Source organism: Perna viridis, chromosome 7 (assembly GCF_037379345.1).
Source record: "Perna viridis isolate PV_CMFRI_1.1 ecotype Kerala chromosome 7, ASM3737934v1, whole genome shotgun sequence".
NCBI classification, from domain to species: domain Eukaryota; kingdom Metazoa; phylum Mollusca; class Bivalvia; order Mytilida; family Mytilidae; genus Perna; species Perna viridis.
This window is the reverse complement of record NC_142451.1, coordinates 1,251,564-1,271,947: the sequence shown is the minus strand read 5'-3', so window position 1 is coordinate 1,271,947 and position 20,384 is coordinate 1,251,564. Positions and strand designations below refer to the sequence as shown.

At 33.2% G+C, this 20,384-nt stretch overlaps 1 protein-coding gene across 6 annotated transcripts in view; it reads left to right on the top strand.

The window, feature by feature from the left end:
- Positions 1–5,555: 5,555 nt before the first annotated feature.
- LOC148610888 (uncharacterized) overlaps positions 5,556–20,384 on the top strand; it is a 45,075-nt gene continuing 30,246 nt past the window's right edge. For 2 of the 6 annotated variants that reach the window (XM_088590748.1, XM_088590746.1), the window contains exons 1-15: positions 5,556–5,668; positions 7,055–7,216; positions 7,520–7,774; positions 11,656–11,720; positions 12,359–12,548; positions 13,179–13,402; positions 13,860–13,988; positions 14,379–14,399; positions 14,946–15,043; positions 15,963–16,032; positions 16,315–16,456; positions 16,587–16,689; positions 17,212–17,229; positions 19,511–19,576; positions 19,988–20,263. In XM_088590748.1, the coding sequence (XP_088446874.1) occupies positions 7,077–7,216; positions 7,520–7,774; positions 11,656–11,720; positions 12,359–12,548; positions 13,179–13,402; positions 13,860–13,988; positions 14,379–14,399; positions 14,946–15,043; positions 15,963–16,032; positions 16,315–16,456; positions 16,587–16,689; positions 17,212–17,229; positions 19,511–19,576; positions 19,988–20,263 (1,797 nt within the window). In that variant the 5' untranslated portion in view covers positions 5,556–5,668; positions 7,055–7,076. Of the gene's footprint in view, positions 5,669–6,976; positions 7,217–7,519; positions 7,775–11,655; positions 11,721–12,358; positions 12,549–13,178; positions 13,403–13,859; positions 13,989–14,378; positions 14,400–14,945; positions 15,044–15,962; positions 16,033–16,314; positions 16,457–16,586; positions 16,690–17,211; positions 17,230–19,510; positions 19,577–19,987; positions 20,264–20,384 lie in introns of all 6 variants that reach the window. The other 4 variants (XM_088590747.1, XM_088590750.1, XM_088590749.1 and 1 more) reach the window with 4 other exon arrangements.

Here is a 20,384-nt window from a genome sequence, read left to right as displayed (position 1 = left end):
GAAAATAATAATTCTTATATTTTACCCGAAAAAAATCTAGAATCCAAGTCCCCGTGATCTGCAAAAATTCGACCGACAAAATATATCAGATGTCTTTGTCCTCGAATGAAGATTGCTAAAATTACGAATGAAAAGGTGAAGCAAAATCGTTTACACCTGAGTTATTTTTGCAGTAAAATGGTAAGTCAGAAACCATTGGCGGTAGAAATGAAAACTACGTATGACTAATAAATACACTTCCACTCTTTTTGCAATTATCAGTTTTTTTTTAACTTAAACATTACTGAGGGTTTGCAGATCCGCGTCACAGAAGTAGAAATCGATGAATTTAATTGGTCTACTTACAAAACATGCAACGACGGAAACATGAAAAGAACAAAATAAATAAATAAAATCGTACATCACAAAAGAACCAAAGAGAACGTGCAGGAAAACAAACAGCATGAGGCTCAATAAAAGTGGATGAACTCAGTCCCCTAGAATGGTAAGCAGGTCTGCTTCTTGCCGTAAAACTTCTGAAATGATTTAAATTTCTGGACATTTCCTTGTCCAACAGCTTTTGTGAATACAGGTCAAGATAAGAAGTAGACTTCATCGTGTCTGTGATGTCCTTGACATTGAGATCAGCAATAAATTGTGCACAATTGGTGCCCATCTGAATGCCTACTTCTGTTGAAATACTCACTTACGAAGCTGTACAAATATCCTTACAATCAATAAGTTCAACGTACTATGATGTTCCCTGCAGGGCCAACTGCAGTCTGCCCTGTGGAATGAGGGTTTCCTCGTCGTTCATTGGAGACCAATGAGTGACCTTAGGCTGGCATTTTCATCCCGGTGTAGTTGTTGTCTCTTTGACATATACACTATGCCTATTCTCGTTATATAAATGATTTCACCATCTGTAAACATATACTCAGAAGGAAGATTTTCTTGGCTTATGACATGTTACGTTTCCGTCCTTTGTAACTTGAAACATGAAGCAGCTTTGACTTAAAAAAAAATGTTAATCATTCTTTTACCTGATGTGGAAAGCAGTGTGAGATGTGGAAAGCAGTGTGAGCTGTGGAAAGCAGTGTGAGATGTGGAAGATCGAAATTTTTTATGTTAAAACACAGAGAAAGATATTTGATCGAAAGTTCTTAAGATTTTTTTATGTTGAAATTCACATCTGATGAACCTCACTTTTTTTAAACGTATAGCATGTATAACTTCGGGGTCTTTTTTTCAGAGTTGTTGAGATGGAAGTACTTATCATGGATGAGATTTGTTAATGCACTTATCATACCCAGCATGAAACAGTCTTTGTGTGAATACTTGAAAAGATTTGAGTACTAAGAGCAAAGAAGGGGGATCACACTCTTTACCTTTCGTGGGAAAAAAAACACGAAAGGAATAAGATGACACGGGTTTGTATGATTATAATTTTATCTATCGAAAGTGTTGCATCTGTATATGTTGGTTGCTTCATCGATCTATCAATGAAATGATTCAGGATTCAGACGCTTTGAAAAGGAGGGTGCCAGTCGGGGCTTCTCAGAAAAGGTGGGCGGGGTGCTAGGACATTATTTGTCATTTTTCAATTATAAAAGGCTATTGCAGAACCTCGAGATTGAGGACTTCAAGGCTAAACCACCTGACTGTTCTTGCAAAACCTCTCCATTCAAATATGGTCCTTCTGGTTACGTCGTTACGGGAGATTTAACCATCATCGAAAACGAATTTCTGCGTAATATCCTTTCTAAAGGTCCCAAGTACCGTGAATCACGCTCCATAAATTGGAATTATAACTTTAAAGTTCTTATGGATGCCGTCAAGGACTATGCAAGAAAATGGATAAAACGAGAATAGGACAACATTGATTCTCTGTCAGAGTGGTTAAAGGCCGTGAGGTCTTTAATTATGAAACGAATGAAAGTTTTAAGTAGGTCAATGAGTGCCAATGCTACATCAGTTTTTAAAGACTCCGATGTAGCAAAATCATTGTCTACTATACATGACAAATATGTTGTCGTACCAGCAGACAAAGCCCAAAACAACTTTTTTTTTTGTCGGCAAAACGTTTTACATCCAATGTTTATTATCAGAGGTAGACGTAGAAAATAATAGCAGTGATAAGACCTATACTGCTACCACACTCTCCAAAGAAGAGACTGTGGAAAACCATAAATCTGTGCTATCCTCTTTTGGTCTCTCTACCAAGGACGATGATTGTGATGTACCATCTATGTACTGGATTCCTAAACTCCAAAAGAATCCATACAGACAACGTTTCATGGCTGGATCTGCAAAATGTACCACCAAACCTCTTTCAAAACTTTTAACTTCTATACTCACAACTGTCAAAGAGGGTCTGCAGTCCTACCACAACACTTGTTACTCCCGTAGTGATATTAATTCAATGTGAATCCTGAAAAATTCGAAAGATCTTTTGGAAACAATTAGTTCAAGACTATTATCTGAATATAACAGCAGTAAAACCTATGAGTTTTCAACACTGTATACTCCTATTCCCCATACTCGGTTAAAATCCCGACTTAAAAACATTATACATCGTTGTTTTTTTTTCAAAAAAGATGGTACACCTAGATACAAATATATAGTTCTTGGTAGAGATTCCTCATACTTTGTAAGAAACAATTCAAAATCATCTTCCAAATATACAGAGGAAGACGTTTACAAAATGCTGGAATTTTTAATCGACAACATATTTGTCCAGGGTGGTAAACGTGTTTTTCAACAAACGGTCGGCATTCCAATGGGAACAAATTGTGCTCCTTTACTTGCTGACCTATTCCTTCACTCTTATGAGACTGACTTTATAGCTGATCTGGTCAGAAAGGAAGAATATCGTTTGGCTAGATTCTTCAATCTCAGTTTCCGCTATATAGATGACGTATTATCTTTAAACAATCCTAATTTCGGGGATTTGATACATTGCATCTACCCAAAAGAACTTGAGATAAGGGATACTACAGACACTGTGAAGTCAGCCTCATATCTTGACCTACATTTAGAAATCGATGGTAAAGGAAGACTATTGACCAAACTTTACGACAAATGTGATGACTTTTCATTCAGAATTGTCAACTTTCCTTTCATATGTGGCAACATCCCTTCAGCAACTGCGTATGGAGTGTTCATATCACAACTCATACGTTATGCCAGAGCTTGCCGAAACTACGGAGACTTTTTGTATCGTGCTAGAACTCTAACAAATAGACTTATGGAACAGGGTTATGTTGCTACAAGATTGAAGTCATCACTACATAAGTTTTATGGTCGTCATCATGAACTCGTGGATCGTTATGGTGTATCCATCTGCACCATGAAAACTGATTTATTGAACGGGTCATAGTTTTCCTTTTCTCGTTTGTCTACCCCGGACTTGACTTTTTATGAGCAACTCGGCGGGTGTTTCTAGAAAAGTAGAGGACGCTTACCCTACCGGTGCACCTGGTCGATGCTCCCAGTTTTTAGTGGAGTCCGAGTTGCTCATTTGCTTTTGTTACTTTGTATGTATGATTTTAGTTACTTTATGTTCTTTGTTGTGTATGTCTGTTTTCCATGTTGGTCTTTGTCCCTGGATTACATTCTTTTTATTACCGCTATAACCTTGGTTCCCTTGATTACCCTTTCTTTGTCCTTCTTTTCTGGTATAGTTCTCTATTGCATCTATTAGTATTTCGAAGTTAAAATTCCAATAAATTTATGTATCGGTTCACAATATTTATGACCTTGGCTATTATACATTTCGATGACCGGTATTTTAGGATATTCAAATACTTAGTAAACCTTATAATGTGACGACAAGAATATACCAAAATGGAAATTTGTGGAAGGAGCAGTCTGTTTTGTTTTATAGCTCAGCAGGCCCATGAGGCGTCCGTTAAGCCATGTTGGAGTTATTACCCTTTTTGACGTATTTTTGCTATATTTAACGTTATATATTACTTCCCAGATTTTCTGCTGTGAAACTACTGGACAGAATACAATGAAAGTTGATAAATTAGTTCTTTAGGTGTGAATGTTGGGATTTTTTATCCATGAAAATCATCGTATCATAGTATCTTTATTCTGACATAACCCAAGTTGAACAAAGATAGAATTTATACATGACTTGTTACGCACTGAGGGTCTATAAAACTAATCACCATGTGTTTTAACACGGTAAAAAGCTCTAATTAATAATCAACAGTATAAGGTTGCAGACCACCAATTCAACCAATGAGCATTTGGAACGTAGGCAAAAATAGTCCTACACAGAAATTACCCCTGTTCCTCATAGTGCTGTGAAAAATTTCTCATCTTATTTAAAAAATTTAAACAGTTTATGAAAGGAAAAACATTTCTGTACATTTTATAGGTGCATTTTGCTTCTTGTGATGTGAAGCCTAATCTCCATAATGATTTCTAAATAAACCCCTATCTTGTGAAAACACTGGGATTTCCTATGCTATTTATAGACCCTTCACTTCCGGTGACCAGTACTGCACTGCAAGTCTGTTAACCCCACATGCCATTCTGAGGATTGTGAGCTGACATATGTAGAATCATGCTGATATATAGTCCTCTGTAGGTTAAAGTTAAGGTAAAGTCCAGAGAAGCCACTGAATATTGTGAAATTAGCATAGAAGCCTATGGGAAGTGGAATTAGTGGTTTCTAGCCTATAACAATGTCATTGACAGGATGTGATTTTCCAAATCATCATCAAGTCACTAACTGTGTTACCTTTGAACATTGAATATCACTGTCGGGTATGATTTTCCAAATTTCAGGACCATGAACAGGTTTTGGTTTGACCACCATAACCAGCACATATATTAAGCCTCATCTTAATTGTATAAAATCCTTTCCTTAATGGAAATGTGTTACCAGGGAGTGTATATTAGAATGATATAAAGTCCCTGGTGTTAACCAACACAGAATAAGTTCACACAATCTAGGATTGAAAAATATAGATATGAAAAGATTGATATAGAAAAAGGTATTGTAAATTGTGTAAAAATCCAAATGTTGAAGACAAAAATTACTTTCTATTTGTATGTCCGACATATACCAACGAGAGACTCGTATTATTTAACGAAGGCGAGAGACATTGTGTAAACTTTCAAAATCTCGATAAACAGCTAGGTCGATTAATATGATCACTTTCTTGTGAAGATGAACATATGTGCAAAGCGTTATCATTATATTAAAAAATGTTTGGATTTAAGAGAAAAAATGCTTTGGCCAATAGTCATCATCATTATTTTGTAAAATCATATTAAACGCTCGTCGTATGATCTTTGACAGCAAAGGAACGTTAGAAAACTGAAAGAAGAAATACATGTATAATGTATTTATTTATTTCATTTATTATTATTATTATTATTATTATTATTATTATTATTATTATTATTATTATTATTATATTCTTTATTAACATATGATTAATTTTGTGCATTGTTATAACATTGTATGCTCTTACAAGTGTCCATGATTTAGAGTAACCCCGGGGTCGGTTATCAATCCAACGCGCTCGTATACTATTTCATTAATTTAGCTTGTTGTAGCGACCTCTGTAGAAACTGTTATTTCCGGTTAAAAACTTGGCGGTCCATAAGAAATATTTGAAAACTAAATTAAGGCAAATGATATTGTTAGAGACTACGATTCGCTTGTGTGGTAAGAATGATCAGTGATTAACCTTATGTCCTAATTAATGCATGGTGTGAATTGGCCAAACATAGCTTTTTGGTACATATGCACCACTGTGCGATGTGTTTTTACAGGCATTCTTTCCAATCTTGGTTGAATTAAAATTGTTGTTTTTGTTTCGATTTGCTCTCCTACCTGCAAATTGGTGTCAAACTATGATTTCCCATAAACATGTCCATTGTTGGCACATGTTAGTCAAAACTAAAGCTCGCACAGCAAATGTATAAACAATATGAAGAGGGAATCAAGATTTAATTTAGCAGCGAAAACTTAGCTTGTAGGTCCGTATTGCAAACAAATTTAAGGGCCTATGAGCTAGATTTAATTTGATCAGCATCAGTCTTAACAGAATTCACAAAGTAATTTTAAGCTTGGATTAGTTGAATGCCTTGAACTGGCAATGAGTTTGTCTGGAGCCACATGGATGCTAACTTTTGAACAAAGATGTACATTAATGGGGCAGTGTTGCTGATTGGTTAAGGCACTGGACTTTTATTGACTTTTGAGCTGACATGTGTCCAGGTTTCCAGGCACCTACCCTAGCCCTGGGATTTCATCAAATTTTATACCTGGAATAATGAGCATTACACCCCAACAAGCCTGACAACTATACCATAAGTTCATATAAGCCAAATAGTCACAAATCTTGCCATCAGTAAATAAGCTTTTCAGAGCTTGAAATCAATATTTTAAAAGTAGGTCATATACAAATGTGCATTTTTATAATATTACTCATGGTTTTAACTGACCTGTTCTTAAACATTTGTCTTAAAATCTGGTAAATCAAAACTATGTAGTGCTGTGTATTTAAGTAACCTTACCTAAAAATTATTCTACACTGTGCATGTGCATCAAATTATTAAAATGTAAATATTTGATAATCTATTAAGACTTAAATTGGGCTTTTCTAATTGTCATTATTTATTAGCTAATTAACATCTGTGATCTTGATGGTAGTTTTGTCCTTGGGACATCTGTTAAAAATGCATTCAAATTTTTTTACATTACTTTTTATTCTATCATTTAGTTTATACATTCTATTGTACAACTGGTCTTGGTTTCTTATAATGTGCAAAGGTATACAGTATGCATGCAATTTGATTATCTATTTATCAGCAGTGCTTAGAGATTACTGCTACATGCTGATGTGAGGTATAAAGTAATTTAAAATAAAAAATAAATAAACATGCATATTTCTATTTACTGTTTTATGTTTCAGCCATTAATTTAAATTGGTGATCATGTTTATGGAAGTTTGCTGAAAATTAATTTTAGGCATTTGGTATGAAGGAATGAACAAGAATTAGCAGAATATCATTGACATCACTGATCAATATGGTATTTGTCTTACAGTAAAAAGATGATTCCATAGAATATGATGGATAGTAGAGAGAGTATCGGGATAGAAGATTTATCTGCTGTGGCAGAGGAAGGGCAGACAACTAATATTGACAATGAATATTCATTTACAAGAAATAAGCCACTGGCCATGTCCACCGTAGCTAGGGAAAATAAGTATGTATTTAGTAACTTAAGGTGCTGTAGTAAGATAAGTGTAACAGTGTTAGTCTGAAGTTATATTTGTGCAAAGTGGATTGTAGTGTATTGACATGTAGCCTATGTCTTTCTTACCTTATATCTGCATCTGTTGAAATCTATGAACAATGTTTGAGTTTATTAACATTTGGAATTAAGAAACTTCAGACAGAATTTACCTGGTTATATATCTGTACTTAAGAAAAAGTCCTGATGTGCATGTCCATTTATATTCATACCATTTCTGATAACACTCAACCATGACATTCCAATAATCTGCAGGAGCCAGAAAAGAACTGGTGAAGATGTTAAAAGTGGATCATTTCTAAGTAACAATTCTTTGTCAACACCTCCAGGAGGAGGGGGGATTGGCCAGAGGACACATCAGCTGAAGTTATCATTTAGTGCTATAGACCAATCTAACCTTCAGATAAAACCTAGAGATGTAACTGGAAGTAGATCTGATGAACTATTACAGAAAAGTGATGACAGTTTATTGTCCCAGAATCCCTGGGATCCACCCCCATATGGTATAGGGTAAGGATTACTTAGTTAATCTGGGACCCACTTCCCTATGGAAAAGGGTGAGCGGATCACTGTTTTTGTCCAAGACACCTTGGAATCCACCTTTTTATGGAATAGGGTAAACAGGGTTAGAAACTTGTTAAGTTGTAAAATCCCCCAAAGAAGAAAACGTATGGTTTTTGATAGAAAATTACAGTAATTTATGATAAAATGAAGTTATTTTGTTAGATATTAGGTTTTTGTATTAGGGTGACCCGAGTTCAGAACTACTAGGTAAGGGTTAATATACTTGAAAAAATTGGAGATATATAGTGATCAATCTATTCATCCCCAGTTATCAACCCAAAATCTTTAAACTGCTGAATGAAATTCAATCCCATGATGGCATTGTGAACATCCTATTGTGCATTTCTATCTGAATGACTTCAGGGATTTACAGGGCTCACGCTACTGGGCGATTCAGGGATTTGGACCAGAGTTATGTCTCTTCCAATAACAATTCAAACAAAAATGGCGCCCATTCGAGAAAATAAATTGTAAAAATTGTAAGAATTATCGATTACAAGCAAGTATTTTAATTAGCTTTTTGTTTCAAACATTTACTTAAGTAAAGATATGGAATGAACATTATTCACTTCAGCTTACAATAATTCATGTTTTACCATTCACATTTCGTTACGAAACATGCAAATTTGTTGTGTACTCCAGCAATGCTAGAGGTTGTCTGGCAAGCTATTTTCTGACCTGGTGCCATCCTGACGTTGGAGTATGGAGGAATGGAATTCCAACCTCTTATGTTGTAGGAGTAATTTGTTGTGCAGGTTCTGTGGACTTAAGTTAAATTTATCTCCATTGTTAATTTCGGTAGAAAACCTGAAGCATTTCTTTTGACCTTCATGTTTCATAACAGAACAATTAATGCTCCATTTCCATGGTTTTAGCTAGCATTTTGAGGGCTTTAGTCACTTTTTCATAGAGCACGAACGACATAGTATGGGCAGCAGAATTTTGTAAATAGTCAATAGTATCATAAACTAAAGACATATACACTCTTAATATATTCATTTTAAGTTTACAGACACAGGCATAACAATAAATGTTACAACAAAATAACTGTTATTTTTTATAAGAAAACGTGTGTTACTTAATAAAATAAAATAGTTACTATTAGAAAAATAAAATAGTAAAATAGAAATTTCTTTTACATCATGACAACGCTTTGATGCATTCAGTCTAAAAATAGCTACTATTTGACATTAGCTACTATTATGGTATGACCTGACACTCAACTAAGCCCTCTTTAACCTAAAACTCATCGAATCAGAAGGATGGAGACAGATCTTTAGAAGAGAATGCTATTGACTGATGAAACCTTGAGCCTGTTCCTAAGATAGGTCTTGATCAGATAGTACCTACTAAATCCCCTCTCAGTCACTAGAAGATAATGCAGAAACTACACAGATAGAAAGGAGGTGGACCACATTGGCATAGTCAACTGTAGAATGTTGCACTCTGTAAGCGGTTGCTGCATGATATCTTATTGCTGGGTGGTAATGTTTTAGTGACCTTTGACCCCAGATCATGAGTAGAATTGAAGACGTTCATGATCATTGTGATTTCGTTTCAAGAAGAAAAGAGAATCATAAAATAAATATTTATCTTTGATTAATACTTCCTAACTGTCCGCTATTGCGTTAAAATTGATTGAAATCCATGAGATGACCAGTCACACGTCGGAGACTTTGTTTTTGTGTGCATTTAAATTTCTAAAAATAGACAGCTATATATGTTGCAAGGTTCATGAAGGGTTTGTTTTTATATGGGAGTAAAATCGGTCGGTATCCGTCTAAATATGTTTAACATCACCAGAAGATGGTAAAATTGAAATTGAATATTTCGGATAACAGATATCCTTCCTCAGCATAAAACTCATAAAACTATATGAGCATAAAACTCACAAAACTTAATGAGCATAAAACTCACAAAGTTCAAGATCAAAACAGATTCAGAAGCTGAATCGCGTACGCAGTGGGTGATTGTACCTTTATCAAAGGCTCACATAAGCAATTGATGAGGAGCCTGGACGAAAATAACAAAGAGGGTCTTTTTATCAAAGTTACAATTAACTGTGGAAAACAATTTAAAAAAATAAAAAGTCCAAATATAGTAGTATGGCGTATTGATGTATGGCAAGTAATGCTGTACCAGCCTTAAATCCAAGACCTAAAAATGAATTATTTTTTCTCGTTAATTCCATCTGGAGAAGTTGTTTGCAATTTCTTCATCCAAAAGCTTTCCCGAGATACTCTTTTACATTTTGACCAGTTTTTATTATGTTCTATGATCGTCACAACAATGTTGTGGAGATCCTCCTGGGTATATATATAAAAAAGTTTCATTTTAAACGTACTTAAAAGCAGAAATGTCTCGAGGCTTTTTTTGATGGTCGAAAACAACCGACTCGGCAACTGAAGTTGAGATTACCTTTTGTGGTCCTAATGATCAAATGATTGATAAATTGTTGTTATTTTAAAGGTTTATTAATGATGCACATATCAGGGATGCCAGGTTAACAACAATAGAATGTATTTCACACCTGGTTGACCAGGTAATTAGCAAGCATGGGGTCATGAACTTGTCAGAGCATAAGGCCAGGTGAAATTATGTAACTTTCGATTGACAGTTTTTAACAACATTTTTATTTAAGGTGACAAAAATTTATCTGAAATACTTTTTGAATGGATTTTTTTTTTATACACTTTTCAAATTAAGTGACAAAATGATCTAAAACATTTTTGTCATTTATGAAATCCTTTCGTAAATGGCGAAAATGACGAGTGCTAGCTAAATCACTGCATTTCAACAGAACATTTCGTAAGCTTGAGACGAGTTGATACCGACCGCTACAATATGTGTCAGTAAAGTTTCAGTCTTGATTTGTCAGTAATAAAATTTTTACGTGATTATTGATACTCTTGATCAACTTATATCAACAGACTGGATATTTTGAACAAAATCATTATGGATTAAATAGGATTAGGAAAGAAAAAACGGAACAAAATTCCAATAGAATGTCACTGCCTGAAAGTTTCTACTCCAGTGCTGCTAAAAAAGACTAAATCAAAAGGACAATGCAATGCAAAAACATTTGATTTGCTCAATCATATATTAATTTTGCTGTAATAAATTTGGTAAGGGGTAGAGGTATAGATTGGAAATTCAATTTCAAGAATAGATGATACAGTCAATCATTCAGTCAGCAGGCCAATTTCATTTTGTCCAAAATATTTAGATACTTACATATGTAGCTTAACGAAAAAGTAATATTTATCTCAATAAAAGAAAATGAATGTATGAAAATGCTTGCTGATATTATGTGCATGTAAGTAGCATAAACACATAATTTTAAAAAGCATTAGTAAATTATGCACGACCGTGTTCACTTCTCCCTGTTCATCCCCACTTCTCCCTGGTGTGTCTCTCAAAGAGAAGTCACTTCTCCCTGTTTTTCTCAAGTAGCTTGAGCCCTGGATTTAATGATTCATAATGCAAAACATTGACTTTCCTGAATGGGGGGTTGGGGGGGGGGGCTTACTTCTAAAACTGTGAATGGAATTCAATGTGAAATTTTCACATAGTTTTTATCACATTATACAATTGTGTACCTCTTGTTTTGTATTTTTAATTGAATGACTTGTATGGTTTCATGATTCCTATTGGTATTGATAAGAATATGCCTTTCTCATTAGTTAACACAACTTTTTGTATTATTACTTGATGTGACTTAGTGAACTGCTCGATATTTGTAACAACCTATTATTTATTTGATACACATATTATTAGGTTAGCTATTTTAAGTGTACTGAATGTAGCTATGTTCTACTTATTTTTAGATCTGAGTATGCAGCCAGCACTAGAGACTCTTCCTTGGGATTGATACAAGTTGATGCTATGAGTGGTTAGTAGTACAAAAATAGTGTTGAGAGTTCTTTTTTCATAAAAGTTTATTTAATATGGCATAAAAAGTGAAAGGATTTTAATAAATTAGAAAAAAAAAATAGTTAGTTAAAATGAATGTATAAATAATATATAATACTAGTGGAATGTATACTCTTTGTGGTCTTTAACTAAGGGGAAATGATTCACTGTATGTATCGAATTCACTGTATTTTTGGTGATGCTTTAGTTCACTACCTTAGAGCCACAAATGATGTGATGCTATTTAAAAAAAAATTCTTAGTGTAAGTGTTAGGGCTAAAATTATTTTAATGGCTCGGAGAGAAAAAATATATATTAAATGTTTTATCTCAAATGCATTGATACATGAAATCTTAACTTTCATTAATTTCTGTTATTTCCTTATGTACATAAGTGGGTTTGTAAAACATGAAGGACAACGACATGGACTTAGAGAAAAGCCTGTAACATACATCTCTTAAAACATAGTGTGATATGTATTATCAAGCATACTAAAAAGTATCCAATATCACAATACATATGCTTTGTGAAAACAATGTGTCTTTATACCACTGTAAATACTTTTCATTGACATTTGTACATGAACCTTAAAAAATTCCATGTTCGTATGTATTGTAGATTTGAATGGCAGTGAATTTAATTTGTTCATGCCTGGTATGGACAAGACAAAGGGTGATACTAGATCTGTACAGGGCTCCAGTAGTAATGAGAGTAAGACTGGTACTCTTTTACAAAGTGCCTCCAATGCTAGCAGCTTACAAAGCTCATCTCAGGGTGGAATGGGAGACAGCCAGACAGCTTTCTTTAGGTAATGATAAATTGAATGGTATAAATTCACATGTTGTGAAACTTTTTTTTTGTAGGCTCACAATTTTCCTGGTTATAACAGGTCTTTCAAGTCACAATTTCAAATTCAAAATTTTCTGTTGTGTTCACAAATTCATAATCTACATTCATAGCTTTGTTCTTAACTACAAAGATACCAAATTATTGAATTATTTTTTTAGTACTGTAAATGTATTTATCTTTTCATGGTGTACTAATTTTCGCTATATTTGGGGTGACCAGAACAGCATGAAAAATGGTATCAGTGAAATTGATTTTTAAGGCTTATTAACTATAATAATTTTTTTATTTTTTTATACCACAAAAATAAATATGCACTGATATGTTCATTACAGAGCATGTGTGAATATTAGCCCTGCAAAAATTAATACTTTAACAAAGTTCCTCAGTTTAGCAATATAAGGAATCTATAAAGTGAAGGTTACAAATCTTAGTATTGGGTACACATGTAAGTAAATCTTGCATGTTTAATGGCTTTTACAGATGTTTTAACACTGGTATCTTTAATGATTGTAAATAATAAATATGTTTATCACTTACTGTTCAGCAATGTACATTTACTGATTCATAGTCATTTGCCTGTACCTTGTAGACATGATATTGACACAGTGAAGAAGAAACCGTCAGAGAAACCTGCACCTATCCCAGAAGGTCCTGTAAGGCAATCTCTTGTCTTCAAAGAAATGTTCAGTGGGCAGCAGGATGGTGATGTTACGCTACCTGAGGTCAATATTGATGACGAACTAAAGGAACTTGATGACGATTTTGGTGATTTTGATGACACAGGTGTTGAAGATTTGGAACCTGATCCAAAAGGTTGTTAATTGACAGGCCATTATAAACTACTGAGTTTTATTCCTTATTAATTGAAATTATACCAAGATTTTCACTTTATCTTATCATTAGAAGAGGCTTTGAATTGTTCATACAATTTGAATATGTCATAGAAGCAATTATTTTACCTTGGCTATAAAGCTGCGTTTTACTGGAAAAGCTCTCAAGAAAATGACAACACAGTCATTCTAATATGATGCAACATTTTAACAATGTCATAAAATGAAATCTGTTTTAAACAATAAAATTTATTTTTCTTAAGAAAAGCCAACTGAATCTGATTAAAAATGTTTTATTTTTTTTGGTGTATCAGAGATCAGAGAGACAGTGAGACAACTAAAGGAGACAATCTATACAGTTGGTTTTTTTGAAATTCCTGGACCCCAACATTTGTTGTTAACACTTCAAATTTAATGTCATTTAATTATTTTTTCTCCAGGACTCACTCCAGACAATGATGTCTTAGATTCTATTTACCTGAAAATTATGTCTAAGAAAGGTGATGGGGCAGAGACGACACAATCAAACAAGATGTTTCCAAGTCTCAGTAAAGTAACACTGTTTGATGGTAGGTGATAATGAAGATACCATCTTCATATTTTCTCGTGATGTCAGGTGTAACTTGCCTATTCTACTGTATTTCATAGTATGAAAAATCAGTATTATAGTTAGTTTTTTTTTTTAATCAAATGAAAAAAGATTAACTACTGTGGTAAAACTCTAATAGCTTTGTCACTTTCTTCTGATATTTTATTTTTAGAAGTTGATTGAAATGATTCTCATTTACTTTAAAAATTTATCTTTATTTCTACAGAAACAAAACTAAATGGTTTACTCCTTATTTTGTCTAGAATAGTTTGTACAGTGTTATCTGATGTTAGCATAATAAAGTCAAAATAATGACAAATTGATATACAATTAAAATTATATAACATGATTAACATATTTTATTACAAAGGAAGAGTAATGACTCCTACAGGTAAGTCTGAGGTTTACATGTTAATAGATTTTTAACATTGTTAGTAGCATGTTGTTATAACAAAAATTGTTCCAATAATTATTTTATGTCAAATATTGTTTTTGCTTGTTGCATATGTCTAATGGATGTGAAATTATAGAATGATATTTAAATTTTCATTTGTGTTGTATGATTATGAATTAACATAATTTTAAATGACTTCAGAATATAGCATTTTGAAAAGAAATTATGTGACACAATAGTTCAGTAAGGGTTGTCATGGTAATGGGCAATAGCACTAAATAATTTGTGGCTTAGGGTTTTGTCACCAGTTTGCCAACTTTTGATCGGATTTTGTTACTTTCATTTATGAAAGTTAATTTATTGTGTATTTGTTGGCTGACTATTGGAGTTTTATATTTTGGTGCTATATTATCAAAAATGTTTATGAAGAAAATGTTGTTATTTGATGCAGTGAATCACAATTCATCAAACATCTAAAATTGGTGAAATATGTTACAGAATGAACACAACTATGTTTCAGTCCAAAGTTTAAATGTTTTACAGATGTGGGTAGCAGTGAAGATTTGAGAAACATGGATGGTAAACAGACAGGACAAAGCAGTGAGATAGATACTGAAGATGAACTAGAAATGGCCAGGAAGGTGAGTAGATAGAGAGGATTGGTCAACAAACAAGTAAGATGTAATTGGTCGAGGTGAGCCAAATGCTAGAAATCAGTTTTATTCATCAAATATGGCGACGTTGTTGAACTTTTTGTTTACAAAACTTGATTTAGATAAACAGATGAATCCAGAAAACGAGGATGGCCCCAGCATTAGCAATAAAGGAAGCATGAAAGGCACATTGCTAAGAAGGACCATCAAGAACTGCTGGTTAAGTGAATATTCTTGGCTATCATTTGATGATACAATCAATTGATGAAATGTAAATTTTGAACCATCAGTAAATGGTGTAATCCTTTTGGACTTGATTGTTCTAATAAAATGACAATGATCAGTGTAAAATCCACATCATTCTAGTGGTAACCACAGACTGGATTTATAAAAATAAAGTCTGAGGTATTTACCAAAACTGTTCATGAAAAGTTTGACAAAATGAAACCAACAGCTAAAGCAATGATTGGTACTGTAACAAGGACATTGCTGACAGAAAGTTTGAAAAAACTGATTGATCAACAAGTAAATAAAAGATAAAATTTTAATTTGTTTATGAGATCAAAATTTTTTAACACAATTTATAAAAAATGTAAACCCCCCCATTCCCCCCCCCCAAAAAAAAAGTATTTGACCTCAAATTCAGCACCAGAGAGTCATAATGACCCTTTCATCTCAAAAAGTTAAAAAAAACATTGGTAGGATAAACTAGAAATGGCCAGAAGGTGAGTGTATACAGAGGATGAGCTAGAAATGGCCAGGAAGGTTAGTAGATATTTAGAATGAACTAGAAGTGGCTAGGAGCGTGAGACAGATTTCAGATATCTGAAAATAATGTCATTTCGATTCTGTGGTATAGATTTTGTGAAGGGATTTACAATTGAATTGTTTTGTTCTTCTATTCCAGTCCATGGGCTTAGAGAGAGAAGTAGGAGCAGGCCAGTGTTCTGACAGTCAGGCTTCCATTCCTAGACCAGGTTTGTGTTACTTTTTACTGTTATCATGTGAAGCTGGTTTAGCACAGTTGAAAAGTAGTTGCTTGCACATGATTAATCTTGATAAATGAAATCTATGTCAAGTTAATGATGAATTATGTTTCATTGTTTCTACATTGGCTACATAAACTTGATTTATATACAGACATGTACTATATATGCTACTGATACTGGAATATTGAGATTTATAATTCAAGTTTCTTATGGTCAATATATTAGAACTCATCAATTTAGCATTTAGTAACAACTGTTTTTCTATGATAGGTGTGGAAGGGACCAGTCAGCAGGAGCCAACAGGGACCAAGTTATCTATCGGTATGAGACAATCAGCTGAAGGAGACGTAGTTACCTCCCCTATTCCTGGTGATGGTGGTGGTGGCGGTGATGGAAGCAGTGGGTCAGAAGAGTAAGATCATTTCCTCAGAATACTAGACTTATAAACTAGATAAAAAGAGCTACAATCTCGTATCAACTTATTTCAAATGTCAGTTAAAAACTTCACATATTACTTGTAAAATAGATACTTGTTTTTATAGAGGAGATGTGAGACAATCAACAGAAGCAAAGAGTTTCCTTGATGCCTTCAGATCAAACTTTAAACCAGTTATGCCACCACCTTCTAGAAGTTTGGATATTGAGGTAGAAATAACATTCATTTTGTTTTTATGGCTTACAAGAATTTGTTGCTGTTATAATGGAATTATGATGTATTTTTTTATTTTGTCGTCTTGAAATTGGATTTTGTATGATAGTGTTTTTAATTCTGATTGTAACTAAAACAATATAATTTCCTAGCACAGATAATTTTTTAGCAAATTAAATCATTCAAATTAGCTTGGATACTTAAATTATGTAATTAAATACCGTGAAAGTACTTTAATTTGTGGATACCAATTTTAGCACGCAAGTTTCTGGATTCTTAAATTTGTGGTTTTGAGGTTTTCAGTATACACATCAATAGGATTCTCCTTTTGGATGGGAACCAAATTTTGTGAGTGGGCCTACCAATGAAAACCACAAGAATTGTTACCCCATGAATAATTGTACTATCACAGTAGATAACAAAATCTCGTAAACATTTAAGTCATTTGAATATTTGGTAGTTTTAAGTTATTGTTTATGTGAAATGCAGAATAATGATTTGTTAACATATTTTATCAGAAGTTCATTGTATCTTCAGTAAGTAGTTCTGTGTGTGTTAGTATTAGATATACTCCATGCTAGTTCTGTATTACAGTTACCATTACACATATAGGATATGGTTACACTAATATCCTCTTTCTTAGCCAGTCTGTTTTACAAACAGGGTAAATTGGTCTTTTTTGTCTATAACAAAACCAGAAGCATCTGTATAATAGCAGTTTAGACTGATATTAAGATAACTTATTGAATTTTGTACATGTGTATGTATTGCCAGCTGTAAATTAGTTCTTTAGTTAATTTCATTGAAATGTGATTATGATATGTGTACACTGTATTGATTAGGCCAAAACAATAAAGTTTTGTTTCCTGGTACTTAAAAGAACAAAATAGGGTAGGTAGAAAGGGAAATTACTTAAATTTTTTAAAAATATTTTACATTTATTTAATGGGGAAACAATTTAGACTTTAACTGTGCTTAAGCCAAAATGGTAATAAAATGTTTAGGTAGGCACCAAATAATAGGGTAGGTATGGCAGCAGGAAACAGACAATTTCCTCATTTTGGCCTTAAGGTACAGTCAAACCTCGGTAGCTTGAACTCCAAGGGACCATTGAAATGTGTTCGAGAAATTGAAGTTCAATTTTTCCTTATTTTTTTCGTTGTTGGTCCAAGTTCGACTTTATCGTTAGAAATTGCTTACTTCCTACGAAGTTGTGCTAGTTCATGGATCTTTTTCATTCACTGTCGGAAGATTATGTGGATTTGTGGACATGAAAAATGCTGTATTTACTTTTAAAAAAACATTAAGAATTCGAGTTCCTTGGTCAATAATTTGTTTTCATCCGATTTTCTTTCATGCTTTCCATCATACTGACTTCAGAACATTCTCGAACTTTAATCAGTATTATGTTAAGATTAGTGATGATTTAAATTATTACCTGTAATTAACTAAAATGACACTGATTAATGATAGGGTTTCAGTTTTTCACTCCTTTTATTACCCTCAGCTGACAAAATGGTTGACGAGTTCGAGTTATTGAGGGTTATTCTCTAAGATTTATTACAGAACGGACAGACTAATCAGTTCGAGTTTTCGAGAAATCCAAGGTTATTTGTATTGATTATATAGGAGAAAATTTTGGTACTTTGAATTGTGTTCAAGAAATCCTGGGTGTTTGAGCCATCCAAGTTTCAGCGAGCGAAGTTCGATTGTATTTTTTTACTCCCGTACCATATAAATGATACTAGTCTCTGGTGATGTGATCCTTTCTATTACCACCATTTTTCTGTACAGTTATATTTACTGGGTGGTTGAACATACAATAATAGGTGATTGGTACATATATACATTCAGTGAGGTTCACAATAGAATCAGGTAAATAAAGAAAATGGTTATAAGTCAAAAATCTTTGTCAACTTTCTAATAAACCAAATATTTTACAGGTCGCATTTATGGTAAAAATACCAATTACAGTTGTAAGATTGGTTGAGAAAGTAATAAAATTAGTCCAACAGTTAGTTGAGTTCTATTGAAAAATACACTACAGGTGTATCTTCTTTTGGTTTCAAAATCATTCTTTAGACATTAACATTTCATAACATTGTATTTACATCATTAAGAAAGTTGACCTTTGGACTCTTTGTGTGATTGTTTGGTGAGCCTTTACAGATTTAATGAATTATTCTTTACTCTATTCTGTTTTGTGTAAAAATCTTAGAATTTTCTCACAAATATCATAATAATTAAAAACTGTACAAGAAGAAATAATAATAAGATAATTGATTGGAAAGAGTGAATAACCAAAATATTATCATGAGTGCCGAAGAACGCCTAGATTTAACGAGTGTGTGGAACTTGTTCCGCTCACGAGTTAAATCTTAATGCGTTCTTGGCACGAGTGACCATATTTTGGTTAATCACGATTGATTTTCCTATTTATTATATAGATTTTTGCATTATTCATTTTTATTTTCAACATAAATTTAAAAATTTTGTTAATGGCAGATTGATATTCGTGTTGTGACGTTTTGGCGGGAAAAGGCGTGAGAGTGAAATTACCGAATTTTTTCACTATGTGAATTACCAAAATTTATTACACTGGGAATATTCGATAAAACACTGCTATCTATATAATAAGTGTTGTTCCACAAATTATTAATTGGCATGGTAGCTTTCTTGTTTATATTCTTTATTTACATGCCATATCCTACATTTGTATACCTAGCTTTCTGTTGCTTGGCACATATTTAATGAAAAAAATACATTAAAAAATATGTAACTATCATCAAAACCTATTCTATGTCTATTTTATTACAGGAGGAGAGAGTGAAACCAATGGGAGATGATTTACTCACAGAAAAAGGGATGGACAGATATTCACAGGTAACTTCATAGGCCATCAACTTGTCATAATAAATTAGAAATGAGTACACTTGTACATCATATGCCCTTTCTATTTCCCTTTCTTATTAACTAGATGTAGCTTATGATATTTATTAAAAACAAATATAAAGATGTTGTTTTGCCATAAAAATTTAAACATTAATTTAGTCAGCCACAATAACATGGATTTTACTGGATGTTCTTACATTGGATATTTTTATGTTAAAATTATTGGTATTATTGAAGTTTGACAAAATTCTAGAAAATTGAAAATTTTCCTATTTACATGTATTTACAAATCTTGTTTTTGTAATATAGATATTTAACTGCAGGGTAATGACGGAGAGAATATCTTGTATGGTAATGCTGGAGATAATGTCTTCTTTTTGTAATAAAGATATATAATTGCAGGGTAATGTTGGAGAGAATGAGTCTTTACTTCAGTCCAGGTACCTTGCTCCTACACCAATGTTTAATGCTAGTGATAATGGATCCCAATTACAGTGGACTGCAGATTTCCCTTCAGACCTTGGGAACAGACTTGAGGCTTCTGGACAACAACAATGGAATAATGAATCTGACCATGGAAATAGGCTAGAGGCTTCTGGACAGCAAGAATGGAACAATGAATCTGACCCTGGAAACAGGCTGGAAGCTTCTGGCTTTAATGCAGAGGATGCTTTCTCTGTAAGTGCAGAAGTTTATAAGAAAAAAGTCAAATTTAATAAGTATCACTCTGGTTTGTATGCTTTTAGTTTTTTTTTAATTTTGTTTGCTCTAAAATATATACTAAGTCAATTTGTGGTTT